Below are 18,407 nucleotides of genomic sequence, written 5' to 3' on the forward strand. Positions count from 1 at the left end.
AGCCAGGATATAGAGGGAGGAAGAGGGGGGCACAATTTCATCTCTTCAACAAAGCCCATAATATAAGGTTCAGACAACAAAAGCGGAGGTAGTCATGTCAACGTCTGAACATCAGCCAGCCCCCCCCCTCCCTCCCTCCATTCAGCCTGTGTGTGCCGAAGGGCTTTAAGGTGCTAATTGAAATTACACTCTCCAGCCTTAACCATCTAATTATTGAACAGATATGGGGGTGGTAATTAAAAAGTAATTCCTCTGCTTCTTTGTTCCCAGTTACGGCCATCTTGGAGGAAAAATAACCTTCATGGCTTCTCTAATTCTAATTTGCTGTTTTATGTTGCCTCAGTTAATGCGACTCCCCTTTGGTGGCGAGTCCTGTGATCATTCCCAACCATCTCCCCCCCATATCTTCTATTCTCCTCCAATACCTAATTACAGTGGGAAGGAAAATGTTCTCTCAAATGCCAAAATTAAATGGCTCCTCTAAAGCAGGTGGCCAAAATGTTTTTAAGGCCGTGTTCAATTTGGGATGTTGAATGTGAAATGGTGTTTGGTATCTGTGGGATGTTCCCTGCTTTTTGCTCCATGTTGTCACTAGAGCTGCAACAATTAATTGATTAGTTGTCAACTATTCAATTAATTGCCAACTATTTTGATAAATTGATTAATCGGTTTGAGTAATTTTTTAAGAAAGAAAAAGTGAACATTCTCTGATTCCAGCTTCTTAAATGTGACATTTGAGGATGTGATCTTGGGCTTTCGGAAACAATGATGGGCATTTTTCACCTTTTTCTGACATTTTATAGACCAAACAACAATAATCGACAGATTAATCAACAATGAAAATAATCGTTGGGTGCAGCTGTAGTTGTCACCGTTTGATTTAAAGGCCCATTATGTACGATTTTTGCCCACTAGATGTCACGCTGGAGCTGTAACGTCAAAACGTAAACACAGTCTATAAAACACATAGACACGGCTTCTCATTCCACCGTAAACACTCGCATTGCTCTGATATAGCGTCTGCCATGTACACTATGCAACCCAGACACTCGTCTGCCATCAAGACATGCAGAGCAAGCCATGATACAAACAGAGACTAACCTTATTTTCACAGCCATGGCCGCTTTCTTTTCCCAAGAGCAGTCACAGCTTGATCCAGTATATGCTGTCAAAGCCTTGCTGGGTCACTCTGTCCATTTATAAACGCGGGGAAGAGCTAAATCCACAGAAACATTACGTCATTTGGGACACGCTTTTATCCAAAGCGACTTACAATATCACATTTTGTCAACAATAGAGAAATCAACTATGCAACACAATCTATCACAACTACAACTTTTTGAAGGAATAGAGTAGCACTTGTAGAAAGTGGTTAGATTTATTTTATTTTTTTGAGAGAGAGATGTTAGTTCAAGATGGGCCCAGGTGGAGCCTGAAAAGGTGTGTTTTTAGTCTTTGCCGAAAGATGGGCAGTGATTCGGCTGCAGCAGGCTTGAATCAACAAAGCCTGTTTTCACAACACGGAGAGGGGGCGTGGCTTCTTTCACTGCTCTGAACATGAACTCGCCTGTCTCGTTAGATATATAATAGTCTTTTGCGGGCATCTAGTAGTGCTGAATATTGCATTTAGTGCCTTTAACCAAGCATAAGTATTTTGGATTTCACACACTTCAAAATGATAACTGCTAACTTGTTTGTTCATGTATTATTTTAGTCTTGTTAATTTTAATACAAACTTAAACTGTGCGTTATTGGCACAGCTTAGAACAGAGCCAGGATAAGAGCATTTTAGTTTAGCAGTTTAGCAGTCCTAGCAAACAGAAGCAGCAAAATAAAATAACAATTAAGAGCAGTTCAAAGCTGTCCTGTAATAAGGCTGGGTTCACACCGACGACCCAAGCCTTGCCTATGCCTTGCCTTTACCCAGGCTTTTTAATAGGCGTCCGTTTTAGTCAACGAGGCTGTGTACACCGGCCGCCTGAGCGTGAACCCTGCGTGTACCCACGCCTTGCCTGTGCCTTGCCGATTTTATCGAATAGGCGTGAGTTCTATTTTGAAGCCGACAAGGCGCGCGCAGGCAGACTTCTTCTGTCAAGCCATGAAAGAAAAACGCACAATATCCGTCGGAAATAGCAAAGTCAACTTAATTTCAAAATAAAATGGAGTTACTACAACATGTTGAGCAGAGAGACAGAGAGATTGACGGGTAGCTATCACGTGGGGCTTTCTCCCCGTCGGCAAACAAATCTTCATGAGAGAGAATAGCGACCGAAGAAGCAAGATGGACAATGTTGTTGTGCCAGCACATATTCTTGCAAGATCACCTCTCTAAAATGTCCGACTATAGTCAGACCTGGTTATACATATCCAGCATCAATAGAACATTAAATATATCCGATTTATTTTACCTAGAGTAGAGGCTACCCATGACAATTCTGGACAACACGTGAAAAAATACAGTCGGGAGAGAGGAGAGGCGCTTGTGACTCGGCTCCAGGTTCGGCGTGCAAAAGGCGTGCGGTGTGATCGCAAAAGCGTGTAACAGGTTCACGCCCAGCTCGGCGTAGGCGTGGGTTGTCTGTGTGAACGAAGCGTAAGGCCAGGCATAGCTAACTTCAGGGCAAACAAAGTTAATTGGATGCTTCGCAGCTCAAAGTTTTCTCATGTGATTAAAGTATCAATTAAATAACCAACCTTGAAATTCTGTGTGGAAGTTCCACATTGACAGGTATAATGTGTACATCAACAAAGCTAATTTAAACAGCAATTTAATAACATGTTACACAGTCAGTGGCTGAATGTAATAACTAGCCATCACCTGTAGTTATGTGATGAGTGAGGCTGAGATGTTACTACAATGTAGACATAATAATCAGCAAAATTGGGGGGGAAATCATGGACATGCAGAAATAGGTTTTACATGCTGTTTACATGCCAACGAAATGTGTTCATTAGCATACTACTTTTTGTAGTCCATATATAATTTACTTAACACAGTGATTCCATTCTAATTTCCGTTCACATGGACCCCCATTTGATGAGGTTTTGTCTATTGAACCCAAATCTGAAAATAAATCTATTGTTAGATATGATTTTATCCAGAATTCTGTGAATATCTGTATTGTCGGTAGGTACAGTAGAGAGATAACAGTGAAACTACTATCAATGTTGTAATTCTTCTAGTTTCTCTCTAATTGTTAACTTCTTGTACCGGTAAATTAAATAATGGTGAAGTTTACCAATTCATCAATTTGCTGGGAACCTCCTGAAGGACCCCTGTTGGTCCACGGACCCCACGTTGAGAACCACTGCTACTGCTATAGCATGCTATTGAGAAGTAAAGCTGTGTTTACTTTTTGGGTCAATTAAAAAAGTTTTAAATAAAAATAATTAAAAATGTGTGTTTGGGCGTGCAGGTGTTCCCCCTCCACCAGGTGGCGGTATGGTTATGATGCAGCTGACTTTGCCCCCCAGCCAGCAGCCACGGCCACACTCCCCCACACAGTGGAAACACAACAAGTACTACAGCCTGGACCACCAGAGAGGGCCCAAGTCCACAGAGCTCTCCTCCATAGACACCTCACAGGTACTGGAGCCTGCAAGGCCAAATTCGGCAAGCACGTCCCCAACATCATGTGCAAAGTGTAACAAACCAGTAGGGGTGACCCCAAATAATCGACTATTCGTTCAAAGGAGCCTGGTTCGACTGCACATCTCTCCCCAATATTTCAATAAACCTTTATGACATATTATTACAATAAAACAATACTGGTGTTGACAGTAATGGAAGATGCAAAATCAATCAAAACAATAAGCATTTTCCTTTTAGGAGCATCGTGCCAGCGTGCGGTGCTGATCCAAAACATCTCAATGTGTGTTGTTGCCTCGGAAACGCACATCCCATAATACAACTGTTCGCATCATATCCCATAATAGTATGATGATACTTGGAATGTCATTGCGAACATAGATGCGAACATATTAGCTAAAAGTTTAGCTTCGCCCCCACCGTTGCGATCAGGGTACGTTTCGAAATCCCTCCAGGCCTGAAAAACTTTCTAATCTAGGGGAAACACTGCACAGTGATACTAGTGATGAGCTAGTTTGAGGAACTGTAGGGCTGTCAAGAAGAGAAAAACAAATCCCTCAAGGTGTTCAGATTGTTGTTGCAATAAAGTTCTGTTGCATGGAACATGTCAAACAGACCTTTTTGTTGTTACTTATGATTTTGTGTGTGTGTGTGTGTGAATTTTTGTGTTCTGTTTAAAACATGACTCAACACAGATGGTGGACCAGGTTTGATGTTGGTGTACATTTAAATTGCAGTTTAAATTGCAGTTTATTTCTTACTGATTAGAGCAGTGCTTCTCAAACTTTTTTGGCTTCAGTACCCCCTTTTCCTGATTTCTGAATCCAAGTACCCCCTTTACCCGACGGAAACATTTTGCTTAGAAAACTACAAGAGAAAACTAAAGTATGATGCAATCAATGAATGAAGAATATAACATTACAAAATAAGACATGGAGTGAAAGAATTGTCATTAGTGCCTCCTGAGCAGATTTATTTTAACGTTTCATTTATTTGCACGATTTATTCTTTAAAAAAAATCAATTTTCCTCCTTTCTCTCAAGTACCCTCTTTAGTAAATCCACATACCGCCATTTGAGAAATGCCGGATTGGAACTTTTTGTGTGTATCTATTCTATAGTTTTTTAAATGTATGGGGTAGAACTGAGATGTGTTTTTTAAATGGCGAAGGTTTTTCATTGGTGTGTGTGTGTGTGTGTGTGTGTGTGTGCGTGCATTTACAGAGCAGTCCTCAGCTCGGCAGCCCCTCCCCCTCCCCGGCCCAGTCCCCCACGCCGTCTCACCTGACCAATGTGAAGAGCCTCCGTCCATGCCTGGCCTCCGCTCCCATCATGCCACAGTTCTCCCGCCCCTTTGTGCCCGGGCAAGGTAGGCATCAAACAGACGGCCCGCAGGCCAGAACCCAAAGGGTCCAGTCCAGCCCACGGGATGACTTTGCAAAGTGTGAAAATTACACTGAGATGTCCTTCATTCCAAAGTTTCAAGGGGGGTAGGCAAAAAAAAGCCGGGGGGGGGGATCATGGTTATGTATTCCATAATATGCTAATTGATTATACTTGGGCAAAATTAAATAGAAAATGGTAAAAATCTTAAATAGGTTTCCATCAATAATGTTAAACTGAGAATTTGCTTTGACGACCACAAGCAACACAACAGCAAAAGGTCATGTTTGGTCTGAATGTACCATAAGGGGGCAGAGCCACAATATTTATATCCCCATACACTAGGCTTCTCTCACAATATGATTTGATGCGTGATATGTGGTTGATTCAATATGTAATAATAACTCAAAGTGAGACACTGCAGAATTATGGTTATTTATGTGCCTTATATCTTTCTAAGCAATAGCTTGCTAGAACGTAAACAACAATTTAAAAATATCATTACAAAATGCAGATAATCTAAATAATGTGGATGCGTGTGAAATTGTGATGGGCAAGCCCGCCCCAGAGCTAATACCACAATTCACTTTTTCTGCCCCACAGTACGTATTGTCACATTTCGATATGTTGAATTTTGATAGAATGTCGCGTTCCTACCATACAACCACCTTTTGATTTAAAGCGACAAGTTGAATCACTAATACCTTTTTTACATCAAAAGTCCCACTAGTACACGTGTTTTTGTTAGGAAAGCAGCAGGGAGTAGCAGCAGCAGCATTGCCTTTTAAACTTTTATGTCGCACTCTCAACCCGCGTTTCTCCACTGCTGCGGGCTGTCTCTTCCCCCTCCCTTTTCCCTTCTCTCACGGCTGCCCTAGGTGCAGTAGTGTCATGCCAGCTAAAACAAAATGAAAACTTCCGGATAAAAATGTCAAAGTAATGTCGTTTAAACAAGTAAATAGCCTCACTGATACACGTTGGAAGAGAAAAAGGTGTTTCAACAAACAAAGCAGCAAACATTGTATCAAAATACTTTTAATGTTAAGATGACATAATAGTGAAGCTGTAAAACATTACTCAAAATGTGAATGTTACAACGAGGGATTTATTTTGAAAGAGCTAAAGCGGACAACCTACTTACATTCTGGCTGACTTGACGCAGTCTATGTGCCTGGGGCTGGGCTCGTGAGCTTTGTGGGGTGCACTCGTGCATGACGGCGAGACACTTTTCTCTCTGCAAGAAAGTAGAATTTCAGCATGTGGGAACAACTGAATCTCATTGACTCACGCTGGAAAAGGGGCGGCAACTCGCCGCGTAAAAACCCACCTCTCTTGCAGGGTCGCTCTATCGGGTAAACCGCCCAGTTTGGAAACTTTTAGACTGAAGAAAATGCCACTAGTTTGTGGATATTAGTGGGATTTTTGACCAGTCTAAAAGGGGTTTAACTGAAGTAGATGGAGCCGGTTTAAGAAAAGCAGGTACACCAAAATAGTCAATGACAACAAGCACGTCATCACAAAATAAAATCTGAGGGGGAGATTTGTTTAAGTGCGTGTGTCTGTGTGTGTGCGCGTGTGCGTTTTCCTAGGAGATTCTCGGTATCCCCTGCTCGGACAGCCCCTACAGTATAACCCCCAGATCCGTCCCCCTCTCCTCCACGCACCCCCGATGGTCCCCAGTCACCAGGTGAGTCAAAATGCACACCTGCCACTCGGCCTTTGTTTTTTCCCCCCACTTCTTGGTTATGCAAATCAAAATGTTAAAGCCCCCTCCAGCCAGTGTTACTACCTGTTGAAGGGTTCCTGTTCTAAAGCCCCCCTCCAGCCAGTGTTACTACCTGTTGAAGGGTTCCTGTTCTAAAGCCCCCCTCCAGCCAGTGTTACTACCTGTTGAAGGGTTCATGTTCTAAAGCCCCCCTCCAGCCAGTGTTATTACCTGTTGAAGGGTTCATGTTCTAAAGCCCCCTCCAGCCAGTGTTATTACCTGTTGAAGGGTTCATGTTCTAAAGCCCCCCTCCAGCCAGTGTTACTACCTGTTGAAGGGTTCATGTTCTAAAGCCCCCCTCCAGCCAGTGTTATTACCTGTTGAAGGGTTCATGTTCTAAAGCCCCCTCCAGCCAGTGTTACTACCTGTTGAAGGGTTCATGTTCTAAAGCCCCCCTCCAGCCAGTGTTATTACCTGTTGAAGGGTTCATGTTCTAAAGCCCCCTCCAGCCAGTGTTACTACCTGTTGAAGGGTTCATGTTCTAAAGCCCCCCTCCAGCCAGTGTTACTACCTGACCTGTTGAAGGGTTAATGTCCTTTTTCAAACACTCTGCGGTCAGTGGTTAATAGTCATACATCATCTGACTCTGTGCTACGCTATTTGCATAAACTACACCGTCCGGAAACCGTATTCACAGACATTCCTCTGCAGCTTAGCAGCAAGGGCTTGCAGATTTCTCAACAACCGGGCAACGGATTTTAAAACGCATTTCACCATTGAAATCAGTGTGACTTGTACTTGCTTGCTAGCTAGTACACATCAGTGGCGTTTTGAGCCCGTCATAGCTCAGTACCACAGCAGGCAGCGGGCTTAGCTAATGTAGCTAACAGCTAGCTAGCTAGTTAACATGCAAGCTAATCCTGAGTCAGAATCAAATTGTCATATGTGTAACTATAGTTCCATTAATAGTCATACGTAATCTTCCCATTTTAGCAACTAACCAATTTTTTTACTTGAGCACAAAATTAAGTTGCCAAAATATACTTGGCGAACAGTGCGGCTAATCAACATTGTCAGTACATGACTCCGAATGGGGGCTTTAATATGCTGTGACTGTACTGGAGTTTGATCTGGTCTCCCCCCCCAGGTACCCATGGGTATGAGGCACGGTGGTGGCCGCGGAAGAAAACAGCCCAGGAAGGCTCTGTCTACAGATCTCAGTGTAGGTGAAGCAGGTAAACTTAGGGACATCTGTCCGCTCTAAGGCAGAGATGAGCAGGGAGACTCAAAGTAGAACAGTTGGAGATCTCATGGTAACTAGTCATTGTCTACAGATGTCAACACCAATCTTTTTGATTATGTAGTTCAGTGGTTCTCAACCTTTTTGAGCCGTGACCCCCTAAAAACTTTAGGTTGGGGTTCGCGACCCCCCCTCCTGCCGCAACCCAACCCAATGACAGTGCGCACGCATTCACACACACTGATTTCACTCATTCACTCAAATCGTTTTTATAGTTTATATAGCTTTATAATACATTACACCATTGGTATGGGAGATTTAATCATCTTGGGAGAAACATTTTTCTCCCCTCTCTTATGACACTCATCCCGCGACCCCCCAAAATAATCTCACGATTCCCTGGGGGGTCCCAACCCCCAGGTTGAGAACCACTGATGTAGAGCCAGAAAGCCACAAAACGGACAGAGTTATTGGCAGATTGATTTCTGTCTGTTGGTTTGTTTTAGAGCATCAACATGGTGGCGGGCAGAAGAACAGGAAGGATAAACAGACTATAGAGTATAAATTAAATGAGACTGACCTGGAAAACCTCATCTTTTTTTTGGTCAGACTGTTGTTTGTTTGCTGCTGTTCTTTTCCAAAACAAAGATAGGAAAACTCAATTTTCTAAATGGATGGATGATGACAAATCCGGACAACGGACGGCTCTCATTGAAAATAATTTTAAACAGACACAATTCGCCTTTTTCACAGCAGCCATTTTGTGTCTAAAAGGCAGGAAGTAACACAGGTGCAACCAAAATGGGCAATGGGCCCCAGGAGTGGAACACCTAAATGGATTGGAAGTTGGAAAGCCTCATTGTTTTGCTTGCACCTGTGTTACTCCCTGCATTTTAGACACAAAATGGCTGCTGTGACGAGGCCCATGCATCAGTATGGCCGCCGTCTAACATCAGCAGCTTAAAGCTGAACTGAGTAGGGTTGGGCGATATATGGATGTTATGATATGAGACTAGATATCGTCTTAGATTTTGGATATCGTAATATAGTGATATGGCATAACTGTTGTCTCTTCCTGGTTTTAAAGGCTGCATTACAGTAAGTAATGTGGTGTAATTCTCTGAACTTACCAGATTGTTCTAGCTGTTCTATTATTTGCGTTTACCCAATTAGTCATTATATCCACATTACTGATGATTATTTATCAAAAATCTCTTTGTCTAAATAATTTGTGAAAGCATCAACTCATCACTAAAATATTTTTCTTTGTATTTTTCCATTTATATTTCAACGACAACAACAACAATATGCGGCTTAAAGAACCTACAATTATCATTTGACGGATTTCACATCAATGATAATAAGATAAGTTAAATATGCTGGAAAACGAGTAAAAACCAAAAGAGCAGAACCGGGGAGAGAAGAAATAAGTAAATAATCATACAGCTACCACTGTTAGAAGGTTAATATTGTATCACTACAATATTGTCGCAATATCGAAATCGATGTATTTGGTCAAAATTATCGTGATATTTGATTTTGCCCATAGTATCACCCAGCCCTACTCCGGTGTTTGATTTCATTCATAATGTGTAGTGATCGTGCCTTCTCTCTCCCTCTTGGAGGCAGTGAGCGGGCAGGTCCTGGAGGCGACTGAGCTCCCTGAAGAGAGCAGTTGTAGCTGGAGCCGGGGCAAGTATGTGCTGGGTGAGATCTCCGGGACAGGGACTAGCATCCAGCGGCCCCTCGGACTTCACGCCAAACCCACGTTCCCGAACTTCCCAGTCCTCGCCGACCCCGCCTCCACCTGCACCCTCCTGGTCGCCGTCCCCTCTGGGCAGCCCACAGCTCCAGGCACTGTCCCCCCGCCACAACACCACTTCCCGCCCCGCCTTCAGACTTGCTACAAGCAGAGATCCCGGTCTGGAGAGGGCCGGCTCCCGATAGCGGGCGCTGTCGTCACAGCAGACGCAACGGCAAAGGACCTCTGGCTCTAACCCAGCCCCGCTCCCCCCACCCCCACCATCACCACCAGCATCTCCAGTCGCCTCCTGATGCCGTCACTCTCTAGTCCCCTTACTTCCCCCCCTTCTGTCACATTCTGAGTTGGTTTGATGTAGAAAGGTTGTTTTTACACTTGTTTGTAGAGACTCTTGGGGAATGTTTTGTCTTTGTAAATTCTAGCAAATTTGATTAAATACAGGAACAAAAAGTAACAATAACTCATATATATGATTATCATCCCAAACAAATCAAAAAAGGATGAATTTCCAAATGGTTATCTGTCTGCTCTCATTCAAGAAAGGGTTTAGAACATATCAAAGTGCAGTCATTTTTCTTCCCCCCCCCCCCCCCCCCCCTTTTTTTTTAGTTGTGAAATATTGAGTTTGATCCCCAGCTCCGTCTCAGCTGAATGCCACCTAAGCCCCCTCCTCCACCACCACCCCCCTCCCTCCTGGACATCTTGGTCCAGCCCCCCGCCCCCCCAACCAGCTGCCCCATATTGTGGTCAGAACATCATGGAGTCCCCCTATGCTACACAATGGGTCTCTTGTTGTGCCTTCTCTCCAGAGTCTACTGCTTTATTCTCCAACAAACACAAAATGAAGACACCACAGTGTCTAACTTGTATGGAAAAGACCCACTTATTGTAAATAATTTATATAATAGCTAAAAATTTCAATCAGTTCTCTTTTCGCAGTGAACAGTATTTGTTGGTCACAGGCACAAATGAGAATGACAAAGGCTTTTTTTTTTTTACGTCCCTGGTTTTTAACTTTATTTAAAAAGTTGAGTCTCATGAAAAAATGACACTCCTCCACCGACAATGTATTTTAACAATCCTCAGCTTTCAATCTCTCTCTCCCTCTGTCCACACTTTCCAATACTCTCCCTGGTGAAAGGCCAACAGTATCAAGTCTGTCATCAGAAGGTCTTCTTAAATTAAACCCACTGGGTCACTGGAAAAAAGTTTGCACATTTATACAACTGAATATATATTATATCTATATTTTTCTTTTCATTTCTCAAAGAAAAATGTGTGGATTCTTGAAAGGCTGTTCAATGCTGGTGCAAGTCATTTTTATTTCAGTTTGAAAACCAATAAATGTTTACACCAAAATGACCCCTCGCTCATGAGAGTTCCACCTATCTCTGTTGATCCCTAGGAGCTTTTTCTTGTTGTTTAACTGACAGCTAAAAATGTAAGAAATCCCTCCTGATGTCACGGAAATGCAGAGAAGGCTTATTTAGAAGATATGGGGCCTTGCGCAAGTCGTATCTAATTTGGTCATTGCGCTATTCATCTCAATTCACCTTTTATAGGGCTATTTGTCTGCTACATTAACCTCCTGCCAACCTCATCTCTTGGAACCTCTCGCAACTTCCCCCACTGTAATATTTCCTCGCTAATAACGTCAAAGCAATTTACCGCAAGGAAAATCTAACCCGCCTGCCGCTGTGTCGCACATATATAAAGCCCAGGGAAATCAGAAACGGTTGAAAATGGATTAAATTATCGTTCACCCCCCCATGTCCACCCCCTCCTTATCTGAAGGAGGCTGTTCATGTCCGGCTGCAGAATTAAGGATCTCCTTCCCTGACAGGGAGATTATTAACGCGTTATTAAATCAACATCTGGCCGCACCGCTCGCTGCATGAGCTTGGTGAAATTGAGCTTTCATAATTGAAGATTTTCCCGCTCGGCAATAAATGACCCTTGGGTTGTTGTTTGTTGTGGTTTATCATTTGCGGTGCCGTTATTTTCCTCCACTTTCCCCCCCTGAAGGCACTGCTGTTACACAGGAGAGAGCATTAAGCCCAGGTTGTGCATTGTCAGGTTATTTTAAGCAATGTAGAAATTTTAATATAAAATGTTGCTGTGGAATTAATGCAGGTGCAAGGAGGGGGGCCTGGGGAGAATGGATGGTAAGTACAAAACCGACAATATGAGATGCCTTATTATGAAGGAAATATGTGCCCCAAAGCACTAACACAATAAGTCGGATGCAGCTGTCTTGACAGTAAAAGATAAATTGCGCTGCTATTGCCACCAGTCATCTGTACGGTCACCACACAGATTGGCTGTGAAGCATATAGAAAAGCTTGTCCAGGTGTGTTGCACTGAATTCTGCATCCCCACAATATTGTGGGCTGTTTTGACTTAAAAACGGACGCAAATCTTGGCAAGTAGAAAATCTGTTCTGCCGATTACTGCATCCCCCTCTGAAGTTTTCTTTTCAGACCCTTTATGGCAGTGGTGTAGGGTAGTCATGACAGGCCCCTGCAAGCAGTTTTTGACAGGGCCCCCTAGTAGGCTACACACTAGTTATGAAGTACAGTCAAGCAACACACACACGCACACCAGTACCACATCATCCATAACAGAACCTCAGTACTACAGCATCCATAACGCTACGTCAGTACAATAAGACCGTTTCTGCTACAAAACCAAAGACTTCTCTGAAGGAGAGAAGCATACTGAGCTGTCCCTCCTTCGCCCTGTGCTGCACAGGCTTAGAATAATTTTGACTTTTGTTTTGGGCTTATAGTCATTTTTGGGGCCGGTGTGCATGCACAGCAGGGCCCTTACATTCGACTCTGTCGCTGGATTTGCGCACGGATCCTGGCCGAGTAAATGTCTTTCCAGTCCGGTAGGTGGCGGTAATGCACCTCTGGCTAATAAACACATCGTTGCCTTGAACCAATGGTGACTGGTGAAAAGTGAAAAAAGCTATCTGACTCTGTCTGCTTCATGTGTGGGCGTGCAGACTCCCGACACACAGGAGGACAGACACAGCGAAAATGGCAGCAGCTTCTAGGGATGGGCATTTTAAGCAATTTAAATAGTCTATTATGAACAGTGCTCGAGCACTCGCGCGGGGGGCGCGGGCTGTGTGATTACTATGGTAATGTCTGAGCAGGGGTAATCTGCTGTGTATGGGGCTGTTCACACATAACGTTTGCATTTTTGCATGGAAAAAGCGCTACCTGGAGCATTTTTTTGTCAGGAGAGGGACTGACTGTGATGATATTAGGTGACGCTAAACTAACATCATTCTAAAGGCTACCTTTAGACAGTATCTCCGGTTGGAGTAGCGCTTTGGAGCAGACAAGTTGTGAAACAAGCGAAGGCATTTCATTTCCAATACATGTCCATTGTTGCTGAATAGTGATCACCATGATGCGATTGTCTCCCAAAAAGTGATTCTTTCTCCACATTTCTTGTGACTAACGTTATGGGAAACGACAGTGTAGTCAGTAAACTAGTGCAACGTTTTGAATGAGTTTTATCGGGCGTGCGCTATGAAGAAGCGTGCTTCTCATTCGGGAGAATATCTCCAGGCAGCTTTTTTCGGGAAGAGCTGGAAAACTTCTGGTTAAAACTTTCAAAATAATGTTACTTAAACAAAAGTAAATAGCTTATTGATGCACGTTGGAGGAGAAAAGGTATTTCAATGAATGAAGCAGCAAACCTTGTATCAAAATACTCGTTGTGATGTTATATGGCGTGAAACTGTGGCTGTAACGCATTACTCAAAATAAATAAGGTTACAATAAGCGTTTTATTTTGAAAGCAACAAAGCGGATGACGTACTAGTACATTATGGCTGACTTGACGCCCGGCCGTGCAGTTGCTCCTGAAGTAAAAGGTGCTTCAACGCACCAAAGCGAAAGGCTCAAACACATCGAACCTGGCTAAACATCTTGCCGACAGGCACCCCGACCTGTTCAAAGAGTTTAAAGACCGACAGGTTAGCGAACGTGAACGATAAACATACATGCCCTCAAATAAGTCCAACGAGTATTGTGTGACAAGCGAACTTGTTTCACTGAAAAAGTTCGCTTGTCACAATAGCCTACTCGTTTACAGTGAAACACGAGGCAATGTGCTCTCGAGCACAGATCTCTGCCAAGGAAGGAGCAAGTCATGACATGTAACGTTTAGGGGAGGGGACATCAGATGACTGCATACCATGTACAATATTTAATAACACTATGGGCCATAGTGTTATATTTGAATTTTGGCCCATAGTCTATGGCCCTCAATTCCAGTGTTATTAAAGCTTTTACATGGTAAGCAGTCATCTGATCTCACCTATCCTAATATTTACAATAATCCCAATTATTAATGATATACGAATTCATTGTAAAAAAAAACACCTAGCCCACACGTATGGGGAGGGGGGGCTGGGAATACACTACATAATAAGCCTACATTTCAATAGCCTACATTTATGTGTGAAAATAATATATATTACTAGATTAACCATAAATCTGGCACTTCATGTTAATGAAGCTTAAACCCAGGATTATGCTTCTTGTGCTTTGTTCTGTGGCCTTGTGTTTTGTTGTACTGTACATCATTAATTTTGTTTTGTCATTGATTGTTGATGAGTTAGATCTAGGTAGGCTCATTCTCTGTAAAGTCCTCCTTTGCCACAGTATTTTTTTGATGAAGGGCTTTATAAATACTTTACCTGAGTGCTACAAATATTATACTAATATGATTATTACAGTATAGTGTTAGGGTTATTTTAGATCCCCCCTCACACACACATTTCTTCTCCTTCCATTTGCTGAAATGTTTTCCTTCCCTTCACCCTGTGGAGGGAATTGTTGATTAATTGCTATTCTGTGTCCTTGGCATCACCGGAACATCTCTGTCCTCCTCACAGTAGCCTAATGAAAAGGCTGACTATGGGAGCCTACCATCTGTCTGACCCTCTTTTATTTGGCATCCCCATTCCTCGTACCCAGGCTCCTTTTTCCCTCCATGTAGCGCCCCACCCTTCCCTGTCTAATCTTTTCATTCCTTTGTCTTCTGATCTGCTCCATTCTCTCCAGCTCTCCTCCCAGCTCTTCCTCTTTGCCATCAACCGTCTCTCTTCCACACATATGCCATTATGCATGCGGACGCACCCACCTCCCTAGCAGCGGTGCTTGTGAGAGGATCCCTTTTGACGTTGTGTTGTTGCCTAATCTCCTGGGGAAATAGGGTTCCTCTGTTTCTGATGGTGTAATCCAGTGATATGTTATGGACCATTTTTATATCAAAGACCCTTAATGTAGTCCACATCAGAACCAGGGACCCCCATTGGATGAGATTTTGTCTGATTCAAATCTGAGGATATTTTGTTAGATATGATTTTGTAAAAAAATAAGTATTGTAGGTAGAGAGCTAACAGAGAAACTAAATTATGAATAAAACAGTCATTCTTCTACATTCTAGTAAATGAAATCATGGTGAAATTGATCAATTCACCGGTTTTGCTGGGGACTGCCTTGAACACTCAAGTACCCCTGCTGGTGCCCTGACCCCACGTTGGGAACCACTGGTGTAATCGCCCAGCTGTGACATTACAGAGGGCCAGACTTCTAGGCCGGCTACCGTCTCCACAGGGCCATCTCAGTATTTACTGTGTTGCACAAGATAACATTTTAGTGAATGTAAAATTGTTCAAAATGGCATACATCTCGTCATATTCACTGATCTCAACTAATGAGAGAAGAAAATGATCAAACAGCAGATGGTAATTGTTGCCAAAAATAAGCATTGTATAAGTAACAGGCTACAGATTGGTGGATCATCCCCAGGTAAGTACTGCACTTGCAAAACCCTATTTGTGACAAAGTCTGCATATGTAATACATTTCTTCTCTAACCATCTAATATCAGGCCTTGTGGTATAAATGGCTTACAGAATCACTACCACAGTGCCATCCTGTGGTTCTGGGCTGACATATTCTAGCACTATGTTGGTAGTCTCGCTTGTCAGATTATCGCCACACTTCGTTTTAGGGGTCAATGTGACCCATTTAACATATCTGAAAACATAAACATTTTTCAATCTTGATGTTTCATGAGTTTGACTTATTTCACGAGGAAAAAGGGTACAGAGGTATGCAGTGTTTATGCCTTACAAAACCAGAGAAATTAAAGGTTTACAGCTTTTATTTCTCTTTGTTTTGGTACTACACACATACACACACAAACCTGTTTTTCTTGTACATTTTGAGATGGAGATGTTTTTCCTTCTAGGTTGCAATTTGATACAGTCTGAAGATACCAAATAAAAGCTGTTACAACAAAACGTTCTTGTACACCCAAGACCCAATCTGCCTTCAATCTCGGTAAAGAAATCCAAGCTTTTTTCTGCCTTTATTCCAGAGGTTTTCAAATTGGGAGGTGGGCCTCCCCAGGCAGGCTCCAAGCAGTTTCAGGGGAGGCTCAATGAATGCAAGTGAAAGAAATATTACATATTAGGGTAACACTTTATAATAACGTTCAGTAAGTCATTTATAAGCTATTAATGATGAACTAATCATTTACAAAACATTAATACATTTGTAGATGATTAAGTTGTAAGTCATTCAAAGTTTTAATCTTCCTTCCAACCTGTCTGTATACACATTTGTTAATCATAAACAAAATGATGAGCAAATCATTAGTAAATGAAAACTAGCTTATAAATGACTTACGTGTGTGAATTGGTTAAAGAGATACAGTAGTTTTGGGAAATTTTAGTTTTTCACACTTTCCCAGAGTCAGAAACAAATTCCTTCAGACATACTGTACCTTTTTATATGGTAGTCTGAAGTATGCCAAACTACAATATCAGCTTATCTTGGCTCAATTGAGTGTCTATGGGATCAAATAACATAATCATGACCCCATAGGCAAGGGAAGGCCTTTTTACGAGCTCTGTCTGGGGGGAGCCCCTGCTTTATTCTCAGTTGACATTGGCTTCAGACAGATGTTTCTATATGAGATTAAATGAAACATGAAAGTGAGGAGGAAGGCCTGGCGAGAGGAGTTAAATGAACTAGTATGGAGAATGCAGATTTTAGTATAAGGGTCATTTAGAAGTTAATCTCTTGAGACAGACTTTCGACTTGCATCGAGAAAAAAATATATACTTTTTTTTCTTTTTTTAACTGTTGGGTTCCCAGATTGTTTAGAAGTTGACTGCCATGGGAGCCAGAATATAAACTACTCACCAAGATCAAATGCAGCTGGATGATTTTGTTAGCATTCAGAGTTTTACTTCCCATTCATTTGACTGAGCCACAAAAATAGCCTGAAAACTGACAGTTAGCACATTCATGAACACATTCAACAACAGTTCAACAGATGCAATCTTAGGTGGTCGTTTTTTGTGTGGTTCTGCATCAAACACAATTGTGTTTAGCACCCAATGTCAATAGAGGCCATGCATCATTCTTCTGTAGGCTGCACATTTCAATTGAAATCATTGAAATATGACAAAATGCATTGAGCATGGATACAAGCTCAGAATATTTTGGGGCCACTGGTGGTCTTGCGGCCCCTGGGGCATGTGTCCTGCATGTCACGTGGGTGAAAGCATGAGATGCAGCACAAAGTGCTTCACATAAAAGCAAACAATCACAGCATTTATAAAAAGGGGAAAAGCAATAAAGGACAATAACAGCAACAACAACAACAACAAGGAAACACTTCAAGAGAAAGCAATGGTGAAAAGATGTTTCTTATGGTTTTGCATGAAAATGTCCACAGATTTAGAGCCCCTGAGACTCTCTGGCAGACTGTTCCACAACTTAGGGGCGTAATAAACAAATGCTGCCTCTCCATGCCTCTTAGCCTGACCTTAGGAACAACCAAGAGATTAGAGTCAGAGGAGACCTACTAGGCACATACATCTTGCAGGTCAGAGAGATAGGATGGGGCAGAGCCATTTAGCGATTTAAAAACCAACACAATAATTTTAAAATTGATTCTGTAATTAGAATCTGTGAAAGTGTAGAGCTTTAAAGATTGGGGTAATGTGAGCTCTCTGGTTTTTGTGAGAACACGTGCTGCTGCGTTTTGTAACCGACTAGACGTTTTCTTAGGCACACCAGACAGACCATTACAATAATCCAACCTACTTGAAATAAAAGCATGTATACATTTTTCGGTATCTGTCTGGGAGAGAAATGTCTGACTCTGGCAATATTCCTCAAATGGTAGAAGGACACTTTAGTCACATTTCTAATCTGACCTTCAAAGTTTAGCTCAGAGTCCATGATGACACCAAGGTTTTTCACCTGCTCCTTGGTGTGCAATCCCAGTAATTGTAGGTGTTCAGACAATTTTTCTCTTTCGGCTTTCCATGACCACAATCTCAGTTTTTTCTTTATTTAGCTGGGAAAGGTCTCCGACATTCACAGACTAATACAGGGGTGGGCAATTATTTTTCATGGGGGGGCCACATGAGAAACCCAGATTGTTGCCGGGGGCCGAACAAATATTGTCATGCCGTAACCCAGGAACTTTGATGATAGACAGGACCACAAAAAAATGCCCTCGCTACCAGAGGGCCAGATTTTGCTGAGGATTGAGGGCCGAACGGCACCGGTGCGAAAAAATTTGCGGCATTTGAAGTCAGGTTTAGAAGAATAACTCATTTTAAATTAACAGTTGTGATGTCATCATTCAGTCTTTAACACCAATATTTGATCATTTTCTCAC

At 42.4% G+C, this 18,407-nt stretch overlaps 1 protein-coding gene across 7 annotated transcripts in view; it reads left to right on the top strand.

The window, feature by feature from the left end:
• LOC310778877 (R3H domain-containing protein 1-like) overlaps positions 1-10,268 on the top strand; it is a 116,163-nt gene extending 105,895 nt beyond the window's left edge. For 4 of the 7 annotated variants that reach the window (XM_083639334.1, XM_083639336.1, XM_083639337.1 and 1 more), the window contains 5 exons: positions 3,417-3,586; positions 4,813-4,957; positions 6,561-6,658; positions 7,824-7,911; positions 9,546-10,268. In XM_083639334.1, coding sequence (XP_083495460.1) covers positions 3,417-3,586; positions 4,813-4,957; positions 6,561-6,658; positions 7,824-7,911; positions 9,546-9,913 — 869 coding nt within the window. In that variant the 3' untranslated portion in view covers positions 9,914-10,268. Of the gene's footprint in view, positions 1-3,416; positions 3,587-4,812; positions 4,958-6,560; positions 6,659-7,823; positions 7,912-9,541 lie in introns of those variants that run through there. The other 3 variants (XM_083639338.1, XM_083639339.1, XR_014552789.1) reach the window with 3 other exon arrangements.
• Positions 10,269-18,407: the final 8,139 nt, after the last annotated feature.

Source organism: Poromitra crassiceps (genome assembly GCF_964638095.1).
Source record: "Poromitra crassiceps genome assembly, chromosome: 6".
Taxonomy (NCBI): domain Eukaryota; kingdom Metazoa; phylum Chordata; class Actinopteri; order Beryciformes; family Melamphaidae; genus Poromitra; species Poromitra crassiceps.